At 40.5% G+C, this 25,478-nt stretch overlaps 1 protein-coding gene across 2 annotated transcripts in view; it reads left to right on the plus strand.

Moving 5' to 3' along the window:
* The window catches only part of CACNA1S (calcium voltage-gated channel subunit alpha1 S), an 817,957-nt gene that overhangs the window by 575,881 nt on the left and 216,598 nt on the right, over positions 1 to 25,478 (plus strand). For both annotated transcript variants that reach the window (XM_072137243.1, XM_072137244.1), the window contains 2 exons: positions 23,323 to 23,475; positions 23,806 to 23,871. In XM_072137243.1, the coding sequence (XP_071993344.1) occupies positions 23,323 to 23,475; positions 23,806 to 23,871 (219 nt within the window). The remainder of the gene's footprint in view (positions 1 to 23,322; positions 23,476 to 23,805; positions 23,872 to 25,478) is intronic.

Consider the following 25,478-nt stretch of genomic DNA (forward strand, 5'->3'; position numbering starts at 1 on the left):
TGGGTTCATAGTCGTGTTTGGACCCCAGAACTATACCTTGAGTATAGATGTTTGCCCTATTACCTTCCACCAGTTGTAGCACTTCCCTGAGTGCCGTCACTTCACCTCCGGCGCTGACCTGTGTGGAGGGAGTGGTTCTGCTTGTACTACCTCATGTACACCACTGACCACTGTATATCCAGTGTAGAACTGACTGTACTCTCCTGCAGACCTGGAGCCATCTATGAGAAAAAACTCAACATCTGGGTTAATCACCCTTCTCTCCCCCCCTCTCTGAATCCTCGAAGACTGGTGACAGAACGGCAGGATTCAGAGCTGTGCACCTTATCATTGTGAGGGGGCATCAGGAGTGCACACTGGAGTTTGAGTTGTCTGGCCTTTGCTCAGATGCTTGGGCTGTACTTGGGTGAGGATACTGTGCAAGGTATGTGGGGTTTGCACAGTAACTGAGTGATCTAGGATCAACTCACTGGCCTTGCTGCTGCAGTTACTGACACATGAGGGGCTCCCCTCACTACTGAGTCTAACCGGGCCTAATAGTGGGCCACTGGGGAGGCCACCACGTTCCTGGACTAGACACCTGTGGCATGGCCTAGATACTCAGTGCAAAATAAAACAAAAGTTTTATCCAGTGGGATGTGCCTAGGGCCGGGGCAGACAGGATTTGCCAGCTTAAGGCTGTGGAATGCATCAATTGAATCCGGACTGAGGGAAAAAGGGGTAGAGGCAATACAGTCATAGAGAGGTTGCATCAGGCTGGAGGCAGACTAAGGTTTCTGGGCCTAGTCAGCTAATGCAGGCCTTGGATAAGTCCAAGGCCTGCATTAGCTGACTAGGCCCAGAAACATGCGAAGGGACTTAGGGCCTCGAGGTAGGGGCATATTCTGGATTGCCAGCTTTCTTTCCTCTGTCAGGAAGCCTGTGGCTGAGAAGCAGTGGCCTAGGAAGACCACCTTCTCCTGGCAGTACTGGAGTTTGTCTCTGGAAACTTTGCAACCCCTCTGGAACAGAAAACACATAAGGTCAATAAATGCATCCTGGCAAACAAAAACAGTAGGTCCTCCGCATACTGAAAAGGAGAACATCCAGTAAGGAGCTAGTCTGCCAGTCTACTCCCTATAGGGCCATGTAGTATGGAGAACTGGCTTGGGGAGTTTTACCCCCCTTGTGGGAATCTGCACCATGTATACTGGAATACTAGACTGGTAATGGCAAATAGGTACTGGCAATCTTCATGTAGGGGCACAGAGAGGAGAACATTTGCCAAATCTTTAACAGTGAATAATATGTCACTCCCGGGGACTGCTTCTAATTTGGGCTAGGGACCACTGGGCTTCAGTACACTCATTGGCAGCTTGGAGATCATAGACCATCCTACATGTATCCGGCTGTCCTTTCCGGGCCTTTTCCTTGACCGGGAATAGGTTAAAATCATCATCGGGCTAGCAGGGGAGAGTCACACATCAGTTTTTGTGCGTGCTTACGTCCACCCCCTTATTAGAATGTGGCCAGTTACTTTAGTAATGTTGCCTCCCTGTAACACCCACTTGGGTCGGGCTGTCAGCGGACCGCAACTTTCTCTCAGTCTCACTTTGGCGCGGTCTGTGAAACTAGTCTCTGTTCTTCCTGGCTTTCTGTCACAAGTCTGGCAGAGATGTCTCTAGTGTACCGGTCTCCGCTTTATCTCATCTAGACATATAGGATTCTCTCAACCATCTCTAGTTCAGTGTTCTGTGCTCTCTATAAAGTTCTGGCCAGACTCCAACGTCTCAAACAGAAGTCAGGTACCCTTGTGTTGGTTTTTAATCAAAAATAAACAAAAGTCAGTCATAGGCTCTGTAATACGGTTGGGGGGGCTTGTTCTTGCTTAGTCTGTTCGTGGGTTACACAGGAGGACATCACATCATACTGTCTTTTTGTATTCTTATCACAAGCAAATTCCTTTAAGTCTTTTTAGATTGTCAGCTCTGTCGCCCCCACTCAACACAGATGCTTTCTGTGCACTTCAAGGCCACTTTTCACAGACACAGATAAGACAGAGCCCAGCTGCATAGCTGCCCACAGATCTGACCCTGATTAACTCTTTCAACTCCAAAAAGCAGGTACCAGAGACATTGAAATACTTTTTCTAGTAATTTTTCTGCAATTGTCAGAATCAAATAAGTTTTATCTATCAGAGATGACCATACCCAAACAAACAGCGTTGCACATCCAAGAATAATCCGAACAGAGAACTGAAATAAGATGAAATCATCTCAGCCGGCGTTTATCTCAGAAATCTGTTCAGGCCCTTCAATGGTGCTCCACTGCTACCCACAACCAGCCTTAATGGAAACTTTCAGGGACTTGAAGGGAATATAACTTAAGATGGCCGCCACTGAAGGATGGTAGGGCGTGTCATCTTCTCTAACCACCAGATAAAGAGGTGGAGTCTGCATTACAGGGGCCATCTTTCACTCCAAGGAAAATATTATTAAATCTCTTTTTCTCGCCTGTCTTTTTCTTCAATGAGCACTCTGAAGGATTCCTGTCACTCTGTCCTGGTCCGTCTGTAGTCACTGGTCTAAGTCTCCCGTAATCAACCCCATCCACTTTTGTCCAACCCTTTGTCATTAACTCTCTACTTACATCAAGCCAACCTTCTGCCTGGGTGTGCCACTTTTTGTCTTTGAGCCAGCCGCCTTTTCAACAAGTGCTGTCTCCCACCTTTGCACACTGAGGGGATCATCTAACATACCCAAAAAATTCAATACCTCATAACTTCCTTTTACCCACTCTTTACCTTTCCTGTGTGACACTATGTCAGTTGCCTTTTTAGGTCTACAGTGTCCAGCTACAGTATTACTTTGCTCACTACCCATTTTGTGGAATCTGTGGAATACCTGATTTTGTTCAAGGGCTATAGATATCCTCCGTAAATACAGCTCCAGACTACCCCACTACCTATCAGTAGACACCTTCACACAATGTTTCAGAAATCAAGGAGTTAACGCTCAACTGTAAAATTCCCATCAGTGTCCCTGAGTCCCTACTGTCCCTTTCTGCTTCAAAATGGAGCTTAAATAGTTTGATTTTATGATTCACAAAATGTTATGGCCTCTCTAAAGTTAGATGGCTGCCAATGGAAACTACAAGTCCCAAGATCCTTTAGTTCCTAGTAACTCCTACTACTCTTATGCTTTGCTCCCAGTGATGATCTAACAGGTTTTCTTGCTCTATTACCATAGTAATGATGTGTAACTGCCATCATTAAAACACCGGCCATACTGGATGCACTGCAACCAACCGACTACAGCCAAACGTAGTGGTGATCACATGACCTGCCCAGGCAGGTGCAGGACATGTGACCAGCTGCCATCTTCTGTCCTGTGTATGCTCTGCAATGGACCGCCCGGAGGAAATTAACGGACTTATTAAAGGGCCTGTAGCATTTTAATTCTTCTTTACAGTCTATGTCATCAGCATTATTCTGCTAACGAGAGCAAAATTTTCAATAACAATTAATTACATATAAGCTTATATTTTAAGGACCCATTTGTATATGAAATATGCTGATTCCTGGAATACCCCTTTAATTATCTTTGTGAGGACCTCTTTTGGTTCATTTTCCCATAGCAAGACCCCTAAGGAGCCGCTATATTAGAACGGCAAAATGCACAGGGTTAAGTGGGTCTATGTGTTTATGTATCCTATCATGGTGATAATGCCATAAGATACCTTAAATAGTGTATTGAATTAACGTTTTGTGGAGCATTTAGTATCCTGGTATAGAGACCTTGCATTTATAAGAAAATTAGTTACAAGGACTCAATATATGTAATTTGTTAGTCTGGAGACAATATGTCTCCTTTTTTAAAGGGATTCAATAAAAGCTATCTTTTAGATGTTTCTATTCTTCTGTGACTTTTTGATATTTCTTGAAAACATTTCCATTTTTGCCTTGCTGATGGGCTGACTGTCAGGCTCTGTGATTGTTCTCTAATAAAACCTACCAGATCAGGTGAAAGTAGACTGCGTGATACATTCACCAATCTGCTAGCTCATATGGATAAAAAAAATTTTAAATCTGTTTTAGAATTTGATATCATACAAGGGTCTTTCCCACTTTTATGGATCATAATAATTGTGGCTTCCTGCATTTCTTCAGGTATATCTTCTCCCCTAAAGAAGTTATTAAAAAGAACTGTTAGATGAGGGATTAATATCTCACTAAATAATACATAATATTCATTATTCAGTCTGGCCCGGGAGATTTGGCATTTTTCAATGTATTTATTACCTCTTCTACTTCCTCCATGCTAATAGGTCTGTTTAATTCTTTATTCATTTGTTTATCCAATCTTGGTAAGACCGCTGAAGAAAGGAATTTTCTTATCTTTTCCACTTTGCATCCCACTGCATTCTTCAAATATTAGGACGAGTAATATCGCTTGGGGGTCAAAAAGGAGTTCACCTTTTAAATTTACAATTAGCCACTTTTTGTTTTTTTATTACATTACTAAGAAGTGTAGATGCTTTATTACTTGTAGCGTATGTACGAGCACTAGTTTGCCTAAGGTTCTCTTCATACTCATTTATTAGCACTGTATTTATTTCATATCTTCTATTTTGTCAAGTAGAACACCACCTGAATCTTTTTTATGTTGATCCTCTAAACTTCTCAGTTGATCTAGTAAATCTTGTAATCTGTTTTTAATCTGCTAATGTAATTGGTAATATTTCTATGCCAACCACACGGTCAACTAATAGAGAATCGACAACAAAATAATCAATTCTAGAATATGAGCCGTGAGGTCTAGAGAAGAAATTATATCCTCTTTCTGCGCCCTGTTTATACCTCCAAACATCATGCAGATGATATTCATGCATGATTTTTCTCACAGATCTCCATTCTCTTTTATATTCTCCAGATAGATCTAATTCGGCGTTCATAATTGCAATAAAATCGCCCCCCCCCCCCCATTATCATGTTTGTATCCCTGTATTTTTTCAGTTTTTCACAGATCAATCTAATAAATTTACATTGACCTACGTTTGGGGCATAGATATTAGCAAAGTTGCATTGACGTCTTTGTACCATACCATTCATGATTATGTATCTTCCTTCTGTGTCTATCTCCATACTATTTATAGCTATTCCTACTGTCGCATGAACTGCTATGAGAACTCCTGCCTTTTTTTTTGGTGCAGTGGCATGGATTATATAAGGAAATTTTGGATGGCTCATACGCCATGTGTCGCTTGCCAGTAAATGAGTCTCTTGAAAAAACACTATCTGGCTCAGATACATCCCGTCCAAGACCACAATGATAATCCCATACTTCTATTCTCTTCAAAACAACGGTCCTATGCACACAAAGAGTTTCACAAACATTAATATTGAAAAAAATATAAAAAGGAAAGAAAAAGAAAAAAAGGAGAAAAAGAAAAAAAGAAAATATGAATAAATGACTCAATGAAACTTTATGTAAATTTTTAATCAGCCCAGAACTCATGCCTTCAGGGAACCCTTCCATGCTAGCCTTAATTGTTAGGTCAGCAAGGAATCTTTTTATGATATTAAATGCACTACAACAAGAGTGCATATGTAGCGCTAAAGTAAGGCCTGGCACGTGTTATTTCCATGCCAGCTTGGGATGAGAAGCTTAACTAATGGTTTACCAATTCACACTATCCCAACCCCCCTCCCCCAACTCCCCTCCCTCCCCATCAAGGAAATCTCTTCCCTTCCACCATAGCTTTGCAGGTGAGGATAGAAGGGGGAGGAAAAAAAAACAAAACAAAGGGGAGCACGGGGTAGACAATGAGTTCCTTAGCACTGTCAGTTCCATGGTAGCGTCATTTTTCCTGGAAGCTGTACTTCTGCCACTCTCTTCAGTTGGGGACACCATCCCCACTGATGTAACATAGTTTCATAGTTTCATAGTTTATACGGTTGAAAAAAGACACTTGTCCATCAAGTTCAACCAAGGAAGGGTAGGGATTGGATGAGGAAGGGATTTAGGGGAAACAATCCTATATAGCATAACAATCAATGTTATTTAGGTGTAAAAAGGCATCTAGACCCTTCTTGAAGCTCTCTGCTGTCCCTGCTGTGACCAGCGCCTGAGGCAGACTATTCCACAGATTGACAGTTCTCATAGTAAAAAAGCCCTGTCGCCTCCGGTGATTAAACCTTGGTTTCTCCAAACGGAGACAGTGCCCCCTCGTCTTTTGATTTGATTTAATCTGGAACAACTTACCACCATATTTTTTGTATGGACCATTCATATATTTATATAAATTAATCATGTCCCCTCGTAGTCGTCTCTTTTCCAGACTAAATAAATCTAGTTGTTTTAATCTTTCCTCATAACTAAGACCCTCCATACCCCTTATCAGTTTTGTGGCTCTACGTTGAACCCTCTCCAGCTCCAGGGCATCCTTTTTATGGACCGGTGCCCAGAACTGGACAGCATATTCCAGGTGAGGCTGAACCAGTGCCTTGTATAGTGGTAATATTACATCCCTATCACGAGAGTCCATTCCACTTTTGATACATGACATGATCCTACTAGCTTTAGAGGCAGCTGATTGACATTGCATGCTGTTATTCAATTTATGATCTACTAGTACCCCCAGGTCCTTCTCAACAAGGGACTCTCCCAGATTTACTCCCCCAAGGACATATTTTGGATTATTGGCCCCCAGGTGCATAACATTACATTTATCCACATTAAACCTCATTTGCCAAGTGGATGACCAAACATTCAGTTTGTCCAAGTCACCCTGCAGCCTATGAACATCCTCCATAGACTGTATTACACTACACAGTTTGGTGTCATCTGCAAAAATAGACACAGTGCTATTAATTCCTACCTCTATATCATTAATAAATATATTAAATAGTAGAGGGCCAAGCACAGAACCCTGAGGTACACCACTCATAACTGGTGACCATTCCGAGTAGGAATCATTGACCACAACTCTCTGGATACGATCCTTCAGCCAGTTTTCAATCCAATTGCAAATGATTTCTGCCAAACCAATAGCCCTAATTTTACCCATCAGGCGTTTATGAGGGACAGTGTCAAATGCCTTTGCAAAGTCCAAGAACACAATATCCACAGCTGCTCCTCCATCCAGGCACCTGCTCACCTCTTCATAGAAACAGATCAGGTTAGTTTGACAACTTCTATTCTTAGTAAACCCATGCTGGTTATCACTTATTATTCTATTTGATGTCACATACTCCAGTATGTAGTCTTTTACTAACCCTTCCAACACTTTCCCCACAATGGAAGTTAAGCTTACAGGCCTGTAATTGCCTGGCAAAGTTCTAGAGCCCTTTTTATATATTGGCACCATATTTGCCTTGTGCCAGTCACTTGGCACCACACCAGACATTACGGAATCCCTGAAGATTTTAGACAGTGGTACAGCAATAACAGAACTGAGTTCTTTAAGAACTCTGGGGTGTAACCCATCTGGTCCAGGAGCTTTGTACACATTGATTTTATTGAGCTTAGATTGGATAATGCCTACATTCAGCCAGTCTACTATATTACAGGGTGCATGACCCGCACTGGCACCACCCAAGTCAGAAGTTCTCTCTTCTATTGTATAAACGGAGCTAAAAAACCTATTAAGTATCTCCGCCTTCTCCTGGTCTGCAGTCAACGATGCCCCATTTTCAGAATAAAGGGGTCCAACCTGTTGTGACCCATTTTTTTGCATTGATATACCTAAAAAATTTCTTGGGATTTGTTTTGCTATCTTTAGCTACCTGTCTTTCATTTTGTATTTTGGCTGATTTGATTTCCTTTTTACAGATTTTGGTAAGTTTTTTGTAAGTATTGAAAGCCTCAGGTGACCCGTCAGATTTATATTTTTTAAATGCCCTCTTTTTCTCATTAATTGCCCTTTTAACTGTAGCTGTAAGCCACGAGGGGTGTAATCTAGCCCGTCTATACTTGTTACCTATTGGAATAAATTTAGAAGTATAAAAACCCAGGATAGATTTGAATTTCTCCCATTTAACATTAGTATCACCATGTGACAGTATCTGATCCCAGTCTATATCCTGTATTGCAGCCCTGAATTTTTGGAAATTAGCCCTCTTAAAATTCAAAGTTTTCAATTTTCCCACCTGTTTCTGCTTTTTAAAGTTTAAGAGGAAAATAATTATACACATATTCCCCATTTCTTCTTTAGAATGGCAAATTATTGTTTTACAGTCTTTTTCAAAAATGATCTTCAACGGGAATCCCCATCTATACCGGATGTTCTTGTAAAGAATCTGTGTATCCTGTTATATCTGTCCTCAGAGATAGAGTAGTTGTAAACAGATCTTCCAGTATCACAAATTCTTGAAACGTTGACTCTTCGGGGCTTTTTTTTGTTTTATAGCTCTGATTAGGGCTTCCTTTACATGAAAATAATGTATGTGCACAAGCACATCTCTTGGACTTTCTGAGTGTAATCCCTTAGGCTTCCTAAGTCTGTGTGCTCTATCGATCATCAAATCCATCTCTGTTGATTCCGGTAGAAGAACAGAGAAGTAACCCTTAGGAAATGCAGCAAGACCCCATCTGACACAGTTTCCAGGATTCCTCTTATGCACAAGCTGTTGCGCCTCGACCTGTCTTCTAGATCCATTGTTTTTACCGCCTGTTGATTTACCTTTACTAAAAGCCCTTTGTTAACCTCAATCATTAATTAACCTCAACCTCAATTAACCTCAAACAAGTTTTAACAATATCCGTAGTAACATTCTCAACTTGACAAGTGTGAGCTGCCAACTGACACAATTCCGTTTGTATTTCCTTTAGCATTGATTTTATTTCAGTCTGAATATTTCCCTGTAATTTATCAAACATCGCTTGAATATGTTCTTCATCCAGAGACATCCCTCCTACTGATCTTTGAACCTTCTTTTTTGAGCGTCCCATCTAAACTCCTCAAACAGCCTTGTGGATATAAATTTTCAATGACTTTAAAAAGTTTTACAGTCACGCATTACCTAGGACAAGTACTGCTCAGCTCCTACACCGTTCAGTCGTTGAATGTAGCCACTGTATTTAACATCATTATAATTAGAGAGAATTTATTTTGCTTTTTGAGTTATGCCAGTGCTATTTTCTCTCTAATTCCCCCACAATGATTAGAAGCGCTTTATTCTACTCAGCACAGTACCTTACTTCTTCAATTATTACTTTGTATCAAAATTATCAATTAGTATGTTGTCCAGACTTCTTTTGAGAACAAGTGGTACTTCACAGATATCATTTACTATTACTGGTAGTTAATAGCAAGGGTATTAGTTCCATACAGTATCCTATCCAAGTGTTGATTAGTATTGCTGCTATTAATATGATACAATGTTCAAAATTTTGTTAACAGGAAAGTACTTTGTTAAGATTTGTATTATTGTGCTGCTCACTGTTTGTTGATTAAAATTAAGTTTGCCATCTACCTATACCCCCAAGTCCTTTTCAACGCCAGTTTTAATTGACTGTTTATAACATAATTATACTTTTTGTTTCACGGCCCAAGTGCATAACTTTACATTTATCTACATTAGACCTCATCAACCATTTCTCTGTCCACTCCTCAAGCTTCCACAAATCCCTCTGTAATGCTAAACTATCGACTTCAGTATTTATTACTTTACATAGCTTAGTATCATCTGCAAATATTGAAACTTGCACAATTAAGCCAAATCTCTAATAGTATCCTAGCCGCTGGATATATCAAAAATAGCATAGGACTGGCCACGTTAAAAATTAACTTTTAATATAATATATGATAAAAATATTTCATCAAAAAACACACAGTCATAACAGACAAACAGAAAAATGGAGCAGTCTTACCAGTTCGGGTGAGAGGTTTCGGGATATGTATCCCTATTCAGGACCCAGGAGGGAGGTACTTGTGAACACTTACCCTCAATCGCTTATGCAGTCCCTAACACCCCAATTGCTCCCGTCCTGACAAGGACAGTACCCATGTCATCCCTGCATCAGTGCACTGTCTTGCCCTGAAGGTCTAACCTAAAAAAGGTTTAGCCTAAAAAAGGTGCTCCCCGTCCTTCCCTTCCCAACGCGTTTCATCACCGTTAGCGTGAATCATCAGGGGACTTAGTTAGGACTAAAAACTCCAAAGGGGGGAAAAAAAGAGGATAATAGCATCCCTGGGAAACCTTGGAATCCTGGAGATAGGTGACACACAGGCCTTCCAAGGGCCTTAACCCAGGGATGCTATTATCCTCTTTTTTTCCCCCCTTTGTCGTTTTTAGTCCTAACTAAGTCCCCTGATGATTCACGCTAACGGTGATGAAACGCGTTGGGAAGGGAAGGACGGGGAGCACCTTTTTTAGGCTTAACCTTTTTTAGGTTAGACCTTCAGGGCAAGACAGTGCACTGATGCAGGGATGACATGGGTACTGTCCTTGTCAGGACGGGAGCAATTGGGGTGTTAGGGACTGCATAAGCGATTGAGGGTAAGTGTTCACAAGTACCTCCCTCCTGGGTCCTGAATAGGGATACATATCCCGAAACCTCTCACCCGAACTGGTAAGACTGCTCCATTTTTCTGTTTGTCTGTTATGACTGTGTGTTTTTTGATGAAATATTTTTATCATATATTATATTAAAAGTTAATTTTTAACGTGGCCAGTCCTATGCTATTTTTAAATATTGAAACTTGACTATATAAACCCACTACAAGGTCATTAATAAAATTATTAAAAAGAAGTGGCCCCAATACTGACCCCTGGTAACATCAACCCAATCTGAGAATGTGCCATTAATGACGACCCTCTGTTTTCTATCACTAAGTCAATTACTTACCCAAATACACAGATTTTCCCTAGTCCCAGCAGTCTCATTTTATATACCAACCTTTTATGCGGCACGGTGTCAAATACCTTTGAAAAGTCCAGATATACAACATCCACAGCGTCCCCCAGGTCCAGTCTGGAACGTACCTCCTTGTAGAAACCATTCAGATTAGTCTGACAGGACCGATCTCTCATAAACCCATGCTGACGCTGGGTTATAAGGTTATGTGCAGTGCAATACTCCAGGATAGCATCTCTAACAAACCCCTCAAATATTTTCCCCACCACAGAAGTTAGACTCACAGGTCTGTAGTTTCCAGGATTGCTTTTTGATCCTTTTTTGTATATTGGTACCACATTTGCTATGCTCCTGTGGAACATAACCAGTCCTCAGTGAATCTTCAAATATTAAAAATAACGGTCTGTCTATCATGGTACATAGTTCATGCAGAACCCGGGGGTGTATGCCATCTGGCCCCGGTGATTTATCTATCTTAGTGTTTGTGAGATGGCGCCTGCGTTAAACAGTTGACACTCCAAAGAGAATTCACATTATTCCTCATTGTGTCTTCCACGAGGGGATTTTCCTGGGTAAAGACAGTCGAGAAGGCGACATTCAGTAGATTGGCCCTTTCCTCATCTCCTTCCACCATGACCCCCATGTTATTCCCAAGAGTGCCCACACTCTCCGTTTTTAGTTTCTTATCATTAATATACTTGAAAAATAATTTGGGATTATTTTTGCTCTCCCTGGCAATATTTCTCTGTCTCTATTTTTGTCTCTATTTTTGCAAGGATTTATTTTTCTCTCTATAATCCTGTAATGCCTAATAGCTACCTTCACATTTTAGCACCCTAAACGCATTATCTTTCTCGCTTATTGCTTTCCTTGCAAGACTAGTTAGCCACATTGGCTTTTTCTTGTTCCTCTTATGCTTTTTCCCATATGGTATTTGTTTCTCACAGGACTTTTTTTAGAATATATGAGAAATAGTCCCATTTTTTGTCTTTGAGAACATCGTCTCAGTCTATGCTTTTAAGGTCTTCCCTTAGTTGCTGAAAATTTGCCCTCCTGAAGTTTAGAGTGTTGGTTGCCCCTTCACTAACGCTCTTAGTAAAGCGTAATACAAAATTAATTATATTATTATCACTATTACCCAGGTTCCCCCAACCTGTAGTTTTGATACCCTATCAGGTTTGTTGGTTAGGATAAGGTCCAGCAGTTCCCCCCCTCTTGTTGGCTCCAGGACTAGTTGCGACAGGTAATTGTCTTTTTTTGTTGACAAGAACCTGCTACCTTTGAATGACCTGCTGGTTTCTGCCCCCCAGTCAATTTCTTGGTAATTTAAGTCCCCCATGATAAGTACTTCACCATGCTTTAAAGCCGCATCCATTTTACTTATCAGCATTTCCTCTGCTGCTTCCATTATATTTGGAGCCTTATAACAAACCCCTAGTAATATTTTATTATTCTTTTTCACTCCCCTTATCTCCACCCATAGGGACTCTATAGGGACTGTAAGCTCTTGCGAGCAGGGCCCTCACTCCTGTGTTGTTTCACATGACTGTTGTTACTCTGTCTTATTTTATTTGTATGTTCCCCAGAATCTGTAAAGCGGTTTGGAATTTGATGGCACTATATAAATAAAGTCCACAGGGATAGAGAAAATAATTTCACTATGACCGGAGCTCCCAATATTACTCTTCTCCCTCGTTATTCCATCTTTAACCATCGATGAACGGCACTAATCCTCAGTTTCTCCTGCTGAAAGTATGTCACCATTCAGACTAGCACCATCGCACTTTTATTATCCCCCTTTCCGGCGAAACCCTGGATCGGGCGGACATGAAAGCTAGTGTCCCGCTATTTTGCCTTGTGATATGCGCATTTTTAATTGATTCTTGTGAGTATGACGAACCATTAATACATTTTAACTTTGTTGGAACATACCACACCATCTGCCTGCATATTTTCTTCCAGCTACAATATAATTAAAGGAGGATAATGAAAGTGCGATGGTGCTAGTCTGAATGGTGACATACTTTCAGCAGGAGAAACTGAGAATTAGTGCCGTTCATTGGTGGTTAAAGATGGAATAACAAGGGGGCGTGGCCGCGAGACATGGTGGACGCATAGCGCTTCTGCTCCCACTCAGCAAGCCCTAATCTGCCGTTTATTCAGCTCCTATGAAGCGAAACATGGGCAAATCTAACAAGGAGAAGGCTCATAATCAACCTGTAACACCCCGAGATATAAAAGAAGTCAAGGGGACTTAGACAAATACCTTAAGAAAAAGCATGTGACTCCGCTGGCACGAGGGCACAAAATGGCGCCGGATCCTGTCATGGAGTCTGATGTGCCCAAGGATGCGGAGAGCTTGCTAGAGGCAGAAACAAACCCAGCGCCTAGCAAAGAAGCCCCACTCATGAGGTCAGGCTTAAAAAAACTACTTACACAAGCGCTCTCCCCCGTAATACAACACCTGGCCGCCATACATGAAGAGGTCTCACATATCGGGCAGAGAGTAGAAGCTCTGGAGTCTAACCAGGGTACAATAGTAGAGCATGGCGCTGCCATGGCTCATGCAATGAAAACACAAGCTGAAGGCTTAAACTCAGCGCTGCTCCATTAGGATCAGGAGAACCGCATCCGCAGGAAAAACATAAGAGTCAAAGGGCTGCCAGAGACAGTTAAAACAGAACAACTCAAGGATAAGGCACAATAGCTTTTTGCTTTATTATTGTCAGAGGAAAGAGCACAGCGGATAATAGCTGAGAGGATTCACAGAACGCTAAAGTCAACACCAAAAGAAGATGAACCGCCAAGAGATGTGGTATGCAGGTTACTGAGCTTCTGCGACATATCGACCATCTTGAAAGAAGCAAGAGAAAAGAGGGAGATTGAATCAGAAGGCTCTGTTATAACATTCTTCCAAGATTTAGCACCATCAACCGTATTCAAAAGGAGGCTACTAAGACCACTTACGGAGCACCTCTTTAAGTGACTTTTCCCCTTTGGGCTGACTTTCTCTAAAGATGGTAAAAGATGCACCATTAAACATCCCGCATATCTACAGAAAGCTTGGAACCTTCTAGATATACAACCTTTAGAAGTCACATCTTGGCTACCGGTAACGGAGCAACAACTAGATCTCCCATCTCTACCAAGGATTGATAAGTGGTCCACTACAAGCAAGCACAAGTCCCCTAAGAGAAAGAAGGGAATCTCTTGAACTTTTAGAGGTTACTGACCGCGGTTTGTGAGTAACCAAGCATTTTACTTAAGACCGGGACTCTGTTTTTGAGTCACAGACCAACTAGCTAATTGTGGAAGCCCTCATAAGGACTGTCATGTTAAGGCTGGTTGTATGTTAATGTGATTTTCTTAACTATTATATCATCCAGTTCATGTTGGATATAATGTTAAATGTAGCATAACATGGAGCGTTAGAGCCATAAGTTAAATATATGTGTTTCAGGCATATTAGGGGCTGATTACAATGTTTGGAAAACTTTGTATGTCAGTTATCTTTAAAAGTTTGCTTGAGATTCCTCGGCTGGAGAAGCAAAAACCTCTGCCAGAATCTCAAGACAAACTAAATTCCAAAACAGCTTTAAAGGGAACCCGTCACCACTATTTTCACAAATACAGGTAGTGACAGGTTCCTATAGAGCTCTAGTAACTATGTGACACCCTGCTTGTAGCTAAAAAATATTCCCCTGAGATTCCCATATATTCAACTTTATAGTTTTACCTGGTAACTAAGCATGGCTACAGTGAGTCCAGGTGGGCGTGGCCTCCTCAGGCTGAGTCCAGCAGCTCCTCTCCATCCCTATTGCTGTATGCTGCTATAATGTCATGTGACCAGGGTGACATCATCACAGGTCCTATAGCTTTTGTAGCATTAGGAACTGTACACTAAGCATATATGTCATGAAATCACAGCATATTTTATCACATGAAATCACAGCAGCCTGCATGCAGAGGAGTAGAAGTCCATGGAGGCTGCAGTGATTGTTTTATGTGGTCTGATATGTACATGGGGTATAGTTTTCATATTAAGTAGCTCAGGGACCTTTGATGATGTCACCTTGGTCACATGACATTAGGCCACGCCCCCATGGACTCGCTCCAAAGCTGCATAGATACCAGGCAAGATTATAACTCTGATTTTATCGGGATCTGAGGGGAACAGCAGGAGGTCAGATAGTTACTAGAGCTCTATAGGAACCTGCCACTACCTGTATTTGTGAAAATAGTGGTGACGGGTTCCCTTTAAGTCAGGTAATATCACCAGTAACCTCCTGCAGAATATGTAAAAAGTACATTATGATGAAATTCAGTGTAAGGATGATGAAGTCCTCAAATGGAACCCTATTCTACTTAAAAATGCTAGTGCTTTCTTTCAAACCAGTCAAATGGCCACCCTAAAAATCACCTCTTTTATTATCAGAGGCTTAAACACACCTCAAAAAAGATCGGAGCTTTTACAATTATTAAAAAAAGGGAGAACAGACATTTGTTTCCTCCAGGAAACACATTTCAAACATGATAAAATACCTAAATTCCCTCCAAAACAATTTCAATTGTGCTATCATAGCACATATCATAAAGCTGCAAGAGGCACAAGCATATTAATTGCCAACTCAGTTCCATTTACCCAGGAACTAACTTGGACAGACCCAGATGGGAGATTCTTGTTAGTCAGAGGAAAACTAGGTACCATACCTATAACTCTGTTGTCGCTTTATGCACCTAACCAGTCATTGCAAGTCCCATCCACAGACTAAACATCAAACTGCTGATCATTGCTTGTCTCTTTTTTGTCTTTTTATCCCCCTTTTCTTTTTGTTCATTTATCCCTAATATTATTGTTGTCATAGTTTGTACTTCACTCTCTGTACTCTCTCTGCTGCTGTAACGCTGTGAATTTCCCCACTGTGGGACTAATAAAGGATTATCTTATCTTAACTCAGGCCAGACGACATGGGTAAAGGAAGCACTAGATAAAAATAACATAATGACGGAAGGGATCAGAATAATTGGAGGAGACTCAAACTTAACACTTGACCCTACGATAGATAGCTCATTGGGCAAATCAACATTCTCAGGTAGAGCTCTAGGCTCAGTCAGGAAATGCACCACTAGATACATCGCCCACAGCCAACTGGGAGGCTCACAAAACAGCGATAAGAGGAGAGCTGATGGCTCTAGGATGTAGAATTAAAAAGCGTAGAACTAAAGAAATTGACAAATTATTGAGCAAAATAACCGTCTTAGAAAGGCTAACGAAACAAAAAAATTTATTACAAAAAGCAAGACGAACTGGCATTACTCAGGAAGCAACTGATTGACGCACTTAATATAAAACACGCTAAGAACTACCAATATTGCAGGTATAAATTTTATGCTCACGAGAACAGAGGGTACAAACTGATGTCACATGTCATAAAAGGAGACAGGAAAGCCACATACATCTCCTCCATCAAAAATACCTCAGGGGTCATTCTAGATAAAACTTCAGAAATAGCCGAGGAGTTTAGGAAATTCTATAAAAATGTATATAATATATATAATATATAGAGTGCGAATATAAACACCCTAGAACAAGATATTGATGACTTCCCACTAAAACTAGACCTTCCTAAAATACCAAAAGAATCAAGGTGGAATTTAACCAAACCAGTGACACAACAAGAAGTGAGAAAACTACTTCAATCCCTCCCCCAAGGGAAAAGCCCAGGTCCAGATGGACTACCAGCAAGCTATTATAAAAAATTCACAGACGTAGTAGTTCCTCATATGACTCAATAGTGTAATGCTCTACTAGCAGGGATACCTCCTCCGAAACAGGCCCTAGAGGCAACTAGAACAATTCTACCAAAACCAGGGAAGGAAACAAATCTATGTGGTAATTATAGGCCGATCTCTCTACTTAAAGTAGACGTTAAAATATGGGCTAAATTATTGGCCCAAAGACTAAGACCCTTCTTACCTAACATCACACACATGGATCAAGCAGGATTTGTTCCTGGGCGGGAAGGTAATAACAATTCATCAAGAATCATACAGGCCATGAAAGAAACGTTCCACTAGACCTTCTCGGCACAGATGCCGAGAAGGCTTTCGACAGAATAAGCTGGCAATACGTGAAAGCAACTCTGCAAAAATTTGGCATCCCTTTGACCTATATTAACACAGTCATGACACAACCCTAGTGCTAAGGTACGGGTAAATGGGTGCCTTTCCAACACATTTGACATTAATAATGGGACAACAGGGACAATGATAGAACATGATAGATGCTGGAGATGTGAGAAACCAGGAGGATCACTAGGACATGTTTACTGGTCATGCCCCCTGATTAGGAAATACTGGTCAGAGATAGGGAAATGTATAAGTACTATTGCAAAAAAGAAAGTTAGGCTGAACCCTGAATCAGTGTTGCTATGGCTACCCTCAAAAAAGGAACTTTATCACCCATTTAGTAGAAGCGGCTAAACCTCTGATCCCGATGCATTGGAGGCAAAAAAAGTCCCCCAGTGTATCAGAGTGGATAAATAAAGTAGAAGAAATCTACAGGCTTGAGGAACTAAGTAGCTGGGAAAATAGAATTCACAACAAATTCACGAACCTTTGAATCCCGTGGAGAATTTTCAGGGACAAACCTCCACCAAGGTCAACACAAGCTTATTTACTGACAATAGATCCAAAGAGGTGTGCAGCAGAATAGGTAAAATAGGCAGGCTACCACTTGCATAATGTACGGACAAACAAGCAAATATTTAAATTTGAAAGAATATCAGGGACTAGGAGAGGACGATATGGAGTAAAAGAGTTACTGGAGAGTCATACGCACTGTTAAGTTAACTCCTGAGTAATTCAGGACATCGTTCAACTGTTATGATTTTTACAATATGCAAATACTTAAGTAGTTTGACTTCAGGGTTACCTGAGGGAAAACCACCCCCCTATACTTCCCTTCCCTCATTCCAGACCCTACTTTCCCGCACACCCCCCCCCCCCCCCGTCACCACAACTGCTAGCCTAGCCTCTATTTCCTTCGTCCTGCTTTATCCCCATCCTCCCCACCTCCAACTTTCCCCTTTCTCTTGCTCCCTCTCCAGGACTACCTACAGGTACATTTGTATAGCAACTAAAACAATATAATCATATGTAAGATTATATATACCACCACTATGACTCTGTAAATGTTTTTATGTACCTTTATTGTGAAAAAAAACAATAAAAAATGTTTAATTATAAAAAAAAAAAGATGGAATAACGAGGGAGAAGAGTAATATTGGGAGCTCCGGTCATAGTGAAATTATTTTCTCTATCTCTGTGGACTTTTTCTAAGACTATGTGGACCAGTCTTATACTGGTCACAGTCTCCAATTCTTATGAAACTGTTGCTTACATTTCTCCATCCCTATGGCTTTTTCCCCTATACCAGCCTCAGATAGGTTCACACTTGGTGGATTTGGCTGCTGGACAGCTGAAAAGGTTATTGTACATGGCCACTTTTGGAACTTTACTTTATTCACTACGTTTCAGAGGTCCTCCCCATTTCTCATGCCTGAAAAAGGAGGATGACGCCCGAAACGTAGGAGGCATGAGCCTTTACATTCATGCAAAGCCCATGAGCACTCTCCAAATACCCACAGCCGACGCGTGAAATATCAATACGTCGCGCGCATCTGCAATACTGCACTCATCATTCCTTCAATTGTAACTAGTCATAGACAGCAGGATTTAAGTTGAAACTGTGCATTTATTCCAGAAAAACAGTATCAAACAAAACATCTCGCCTGTCTTGCCTAAATACTTTTAGCAACCCCGTGTCCCTCATGTGTGGCTCTCACACAGTCCAGCTTCTGTGTCTCCAGGTAGAGAGCACTTTCTAAGTGCTCAACGCTGGGGTTGCATACCTGGTGTATTGTTAGACCCATTAGAAGTGGAAGTGTTAGTCTGGAGCCGTGATTACACTTCTGTCTCCACTCCAGCAACAAGAGTCCTGTACCAGGTCTTCCAAGAGACCAACACATGGGAATCAGCTTCCAGTGTGATCTAAAGCAGTGATTTTCAACCTTTTTTGAGTCGCGGCACACTTTTTATACTTAGAAAATCCTGGGGCACACCAACAACCAAAATAGCACAAAATGACACTAAAACAGTCACAAAAGGCCTCCCTTTACTAATAAAAAACCCCTAGCGGCCTCCCTTTACTAATTAAGAGCCCCTAGCGGCCTCCCTTTACTAATTAAAAGACCCTAGCGGCCTCCCTTTACTAATTAAAAGACCCTAGTGGCTTCCCTTTACTAATTAAAGGACCCTAGTGGCCTCCCTTTACTAATTAAGAGCCCCTAGCGGCCTCCCTTTACTAATTAAAAGACCCTAGCGGCCTCCCTTTACTAATTAAGAGCCCCTAGCGGCCCCCCTTTACTAATTAAAAGGCCCTAGAGGCCCCCCTTTACTAATTAAAAGGCCCTAGAGGCCCCCCTTTACTAATTAAAAGGCCCTAGAGGCCCCCCTTTACTAATTAAAAGGCCCTAGAGGCCCCCCTTTACTAATTAAAAGGCCCTAGAGGCCCCCTTTACTAATTAAAAGGCCCTAGAGGCCCCCCTTTACTAATTAAAAGGCCCTAGAGGCCCCCCTTTACTAATTAAAAGGCCCTAGAGGCCCCCCTTTACTAATTAAAAGGCCCTAGAGGCCCCCCTTTACTAATTAAAAGGCCCTAGAGGCCCCCCTTTACTAATTAAAAGGCCCTAGAGGCCTCCCTTTACTAATTAAAAGGCCCTAGAGGCCCCCTTTTACTAATTAAAAGGCCCTAGAGGCCCCCCTTTACTAATTAAAAGGCCCTAGAGGCCCCCCTTTACTAATTAAAAGGCCCTAGAGGCCTCCCTTTACTAATTAAAAGGCCCTAGAGGCCCCCCTTAACTAATAAAAAAGCCCCAGCCTCCCTTTACTTATAAAAAAAGACCCTAGCTGCCTTCCCTATACAAATAATAACCTTATATACTTACCCTTGATGTCTTCTTCCGCGTACCTTCACTCCTAATGGCGATCCGCCCACCTTCTGTAGCTCCTGCACCGCGCGCCTCTGGTCATGTGACTTACGCGACCTGACGTCAGGTCGCGTCAGTCACGTGACATGGGCCGCGTGGTGCAGGAGCTACAGAAGATGGGCGGATCGCCGACGCAGGGCTTGTAGGTAAGTATGGGGGCAGAAACACGGGGGCGCGGCGGCACAGCTACACAGGGGCACCATAGTTAGGGGAACTTTCCCCGGGGCACACTCAACCATGCGGCACACAGGTTGAAAATCACTGATCTAAAGCACATTCTGGTCGCTGTGGTGCACATAACCCCTAATTTTCTCTCCAATTCAATAGTAACCTTGTTACACCTCACATATTACCTCATATCACCTCACTTGTGACCTTCAATATTACCTAACATATTACTTCACATATTACCTTGCACTTAAGCTATCTTATATTCATTGCCCATAATAACCTATAAAAGCTCATATTAATGACCTGTGGCAAAATAGAAACTAATCAGTGACTGGTTGGTAGATGCTGAACTGCAATGGGTTTCTAATTGCCCCAGCAGCCAGTTGACAATGGCTTCTGTAAAAGATTCAAACTCAGCTTTATATGTTACATTAGAAACCCCCTATATATCACCCCATTTTCAAATCTGCATGCCTGAAACTATTAATAAGCTTACAAAGCTTGTTAACCCTTTGAGAGCTTCAGGAATAAAAAGTAACATTTAACCAACATAATACCAATAAAAAGTACAGCTTGTGCCGCAAAAAAAAACAACCCGCTAAAACAGCACCATATGTAAAAAAAAATAAAAATGTTATGCATCTCATCAAATGAGTTCTCTATTCAGCAAAACAAGGAAACCATAAAAGTGCTAAATAAATGGGGTATTTCTGTAATTGTGTTGACCTATAGAGTAAAGATAACATTTTTTTATGGTATAGTGAACTTCCTACAAAAAAAATATAAACCCTAAACCAGAATGAATGAGTTAATAAAATCTCATGAATTAGCCATTGAACCCCCTAAATATAGCACCTGAAAAGTGGATCTCATCCTGAAAATAATAAGCCCCATATGTCCATGTTACAAAAAAGCAGGTATTAAACGTGGATGTGTTATGTGACTGGGTCCGTACACAACCATTAGTTATTTACAAATTTGTAAATAACATGTTATAAAAAATAAACATCTTATAGCTTGTAAAATGTGACATTTCAATTCTGCTCTGTATGGCACGCCTTCCATTCTATGTCCAGCCGTGTGCCCATACAGCAGTTTATCAACACATATGTGGTATCGGCATACTCAGGATAATTTGGTTATCAAACTTTTTTGGATATTTTTGTCGTTGGGAATTTAAAATTTTGGAACAAACGTAAAGGGAACCTTTCATCAGAAGTTTGCCTAAAAACCACTACCTGTATGTTGTCAAGCAGTTGAACAGCATCTAGATCATGTTTCTTTCATGGCCCAGCTTGGCGGCACCATCCAGAAAATCAACAGTGAAGTTGGATGTATAAAGTCAGGGAGGTGGAGGGCTTAACATTGAAGTCAACTCTCCCTGCCTTTGAACACCTCCTCCCATGTAATTGACATCATGTGGCGGACTTCAGGAGATCTGATCAATTATTTCTCTGGACGCAGGACCATCAATTACAATAAATGAGACATTTTAAAGAGCTTGACTTCAGTGTTAAACTCTCTTCCTCCTTGACTTCATAAAACCAATTTACATCCCACTTCAAAGTTGATTTTCTAGATGATGCCACCACACTAGACCATGAAAAAAAACATGGTCTAGAAGCTGCTCAGGTGCTTGACAATACACTGCTAGTGGCTTATTCCAATAAAGACAAATTACTGATGACAGGTTCCATTTAATGTATTGACCAAAAAATGTACAAATTTCTCCTCCATTTTGTTTTTACCCCATAAAACACCCGAAGAGTTAACAAACTTCTTAAAGTTGGTTTCTCATATATGGGTGTAGTTTCTATAATGGGGTAATTTTTGTGGTTTATAAGCTTTAAAACTATTAGAAGAGTCACTTGAAAACAGAGCAGGTGCCTGTAAATATAAGATTCTGCGATTTTCATCAAAATGTGAAAAATTGCACCCACAATTCTAACCCCAATAACAACCTAGAAAAATTATAGGAAGCATAAAAAGCCACGCAAACATAATGCAGACATTTGGGAAATGTTATTTAGAAAGTTATTTGGGTACTATGACTTCTTATAAAGCAAAGAATTTAGAACTTTGAAAATTGAGAATCTCAAAATTACCTGGTTATGTTAAAGCATTTATAACCACTTATAGTGACACAGGGCACATTTAAAAAATCAGGCTTGATCCAAAAGGCCTAGAGTGGCTTGGTCCTTAAAGGGAACCTGTCACTACATTATTCATAAATAAAGCTAGTGGCAGGTTCCCATAGAGCCCTAGTAACTAACTGACACCCGTCTTTTAGCTAAAAAATGTTCCCCTCAGATAACTATATATTCAACTTTATAATTTTACCAGGTGTCTAAGCATGTCTATAGCAAGTCGTGGTGGGTATGGCCTCCTCAGGCTGAATCCAGCAGCTCCTCCCCTTGCTATCTCTGCATGCAGCAACAATGTCATGGGGTCATGGTGACATCATCACAGGTCCTTTAGCCTTCTGACATTAGAATACTGTACACCAAGCATATATCTCATGAAATCACAGCATATCATATCGCATGAAATCATAGCAGCCTGCATGAGGAGGAGTAGAAGTCCATGCTGGCATGCTGTGATTTTTTTATATGGTCAGATATGTAAATGGTGTACAGTTTGCTCATGTTAAGAGGATAAAGGACCTGTCAAATGTTAACGTGATCAAATGTTAAATGTTAACCTGGTCAAATGTTAACCTAGTCAAATGCCATTTGGCCACACCCTTCGACTCGCTCTAATGGTGCATAGATTGGCAAGTTTTTGTGGGGATCTGAGGGGAAAAATTTTTACCTAAAAGAAGGGTGTCAGATAACAGTTACTAGAGCTCTATAGGAACCTGCCACTATCTGTATTAGTGAAACATGTATTGTCAGGTTCCATATAACAATCATTTTGTTAACCAATAACCAATATAACATCATTTTGTATAGCAGTGTCTAAAGGAAAAAAACCCACTCCCTCACACCTCTAAAGACACTCACCTCTAAATCTCAGGCAAAATATGACACTTGATATATACAAATGATATGCTAATTTTTACATGACTTTTGAAGTAATTTATTTTATGTACTTTATAATCAGGCAAGATATCATATGAATGTCTTAGAAAGAACATTTCATACCCTAACTGAGTGTGCTAGTATTTTACAATCTGATGACGTAGTTCCTTAAATAGCAATTTTCTTTAGGCAAGCTCACAATTATATCTTAACAAAGTACTCAAGAATTTTACCTTATGACAGACACCAGCTATCCCTGCAACACCAGGAGCAGAAGATTCCTCAAGGATTTCGATTACATTTTTTCGATTGTTCCGTGTCCTTCGCCTTGTAAAACTATTGAGTCGTGGGGAAGGAGTAAGAACATTGCTCTGGACCTTCATAAAATCCTTTCAGGTAAATCGCTTAAATAGTTAAAATAGTTTGGGATCCTAATGACCAATTAGAAAAGAATAATACAAATACAGGCCATGATGTTTGATTGATGTCAGCACCAATAATTAGTAGTGTATTACATTATGGGCCTTCAACAAAGACAGTTGTCTACCCTGTTTTGGTAATTACCTAATAAAAGTACTGTAAGTTGCTTGCATTTGTCCATAGTTTTAATATTAAATATGAATTATCAGATCAGTAACAAATGTGCTTATGGTTTTCTACTGTAATGTGTTTGTTATTTCAAACAATATATGTTTTTTTAACTTTAATTTTGTTGTCTCTCTACAGGCACTACCATATGTGGCTCTGCTTATTGTAATGCTATTTTTTATCTATGCTGTAATTGGAATGCAAGTAAGTATGTCTAAAATATTTTTCCTTAAAAGGAAGACAAAATACTTATTTCATGGGAAACCTTTTGGGATTTCTTAAAGTTAGAGTTACTGAAATGTGCTACAGAAAAAAAAATTACTTGAACATACACTTTTTATGTAAAATCCAGATGTCACTGTATCCCTTCCGACATACAAGACATTTGTTAATGTTCTGTTTTGGGTTGTACTGTTCATCAGCAGCACTATTTTTCAGCTGACCATTGTGTTGATTTGTTCACATATTGAAGAGAGATAAAATATGACTTTTAATCTTCGCTACGTTGAAAGATAACAAAAAAGAATACAAAAGCCAATGTCTAGGTATAAATAAAAAGCCCGGAACAGGTTACTAGTCATAGTATGCCTGGTGTAAATGCTAAGTCCAAGTGCCATACAAGGACATCCTTGCAGGAAAAATATGGCAAGACAAGGAAGACACATAGCACTGGAACACTGCATCACACTAGATCAAGGAAAAGGATGTATTAAGGATATATTCACACGATGATGCATGCATTTTCAAACACATTAGAACAGCTGGGAAGAGGGGATTTGACTGATTACAAAGCTGTTAACATTATGTTTACAAAATGCATGCACTGACACAAGCATGGTGTTAACATCGCATTACCACATGTTAATGTAATGGCAACACAAGTGTTAAATAGTTTCATGGTGTAAATCTAGAGCTAACACATGCTGTTTGTTAAATTTACACTTCTCAGCTGTTTGAAAGTGCATGCATTACTGCCACATGCAAGGGCAGACTGGGAATATAAAGTGGCCGCAGAAAAAAACTAAGTGGCTCATTGATATAGGCATAACCAATTTTATGTAGGTGTGGCCATCACAAGTAGGCGGAGTCAACTAACCATAAGCGACAATAAGGCTGGGTTCACATTTCTTTTTTTGCATACTGCTGACGGACACATTTTTCACAAAGAAAAAAGGATCAAAATGTGGGTCAAAATGTGGGATCAAAAATTTTTCATGTTCTTTTGGAAAACATATGCAAAATGTATACTTTTAACATTGGCGTCTATAGACGATGTATGCATAAAGTGTGACAGCGTTTGCATCAATCCGTTTTTATTCCCAAATATGGATCTTGAGATTTTATTCTTAAATAAAAGTATATGTTTTTTAAGTGTAAAACAGATGCCAACATATGCCACGGATCATTTATGTGAAAAGAATAGACATATGAGGAAAAATTTCTCAAAAATGAGATGTGAACACAGCCTAAATAAGCCATAGCAAATGGTAGAGCGGGGATAAGTACAGACAAGCAAAGGATTACATTTGTTGTTGAGGTTCTTTAGCAGCTGGTTTGTTTTTTGTGATGTTCTGCAGCAACTCAAGTGTGTCTAATGAGGTTCTGCAGCAGCTCAGGTGTGCTTATGAGGTTCTGCAGCAGCTCCGCTGTGTCATGAGGATCTTCACCAGCACAGGTGTGTATCATTAGGTTCTGCAGCAGCTCAGGTGTGTATTATATACACTTTTAGATACACTTTTTCGTAAGAGGTTCTGCAGTAGCTCCAGTGTATATTATAAGGTTCTGCAGCAGCGCAGGTGTGTCTTATGAGG

This window comes from Engystomops pustulosus, chromosome 2 (assembly GCF_040894005.1).
Source record: "Engystomops pustulosus chromosome 2, aEngPut4.maternal, whole genome shotgun sequence".
Taxonomy (NCBI): Eukaryota; Metazoa; Chordata; class Amphibia; order Anura; family Leptodactylidae; genus Engystomops; species Engystomops pustulosus.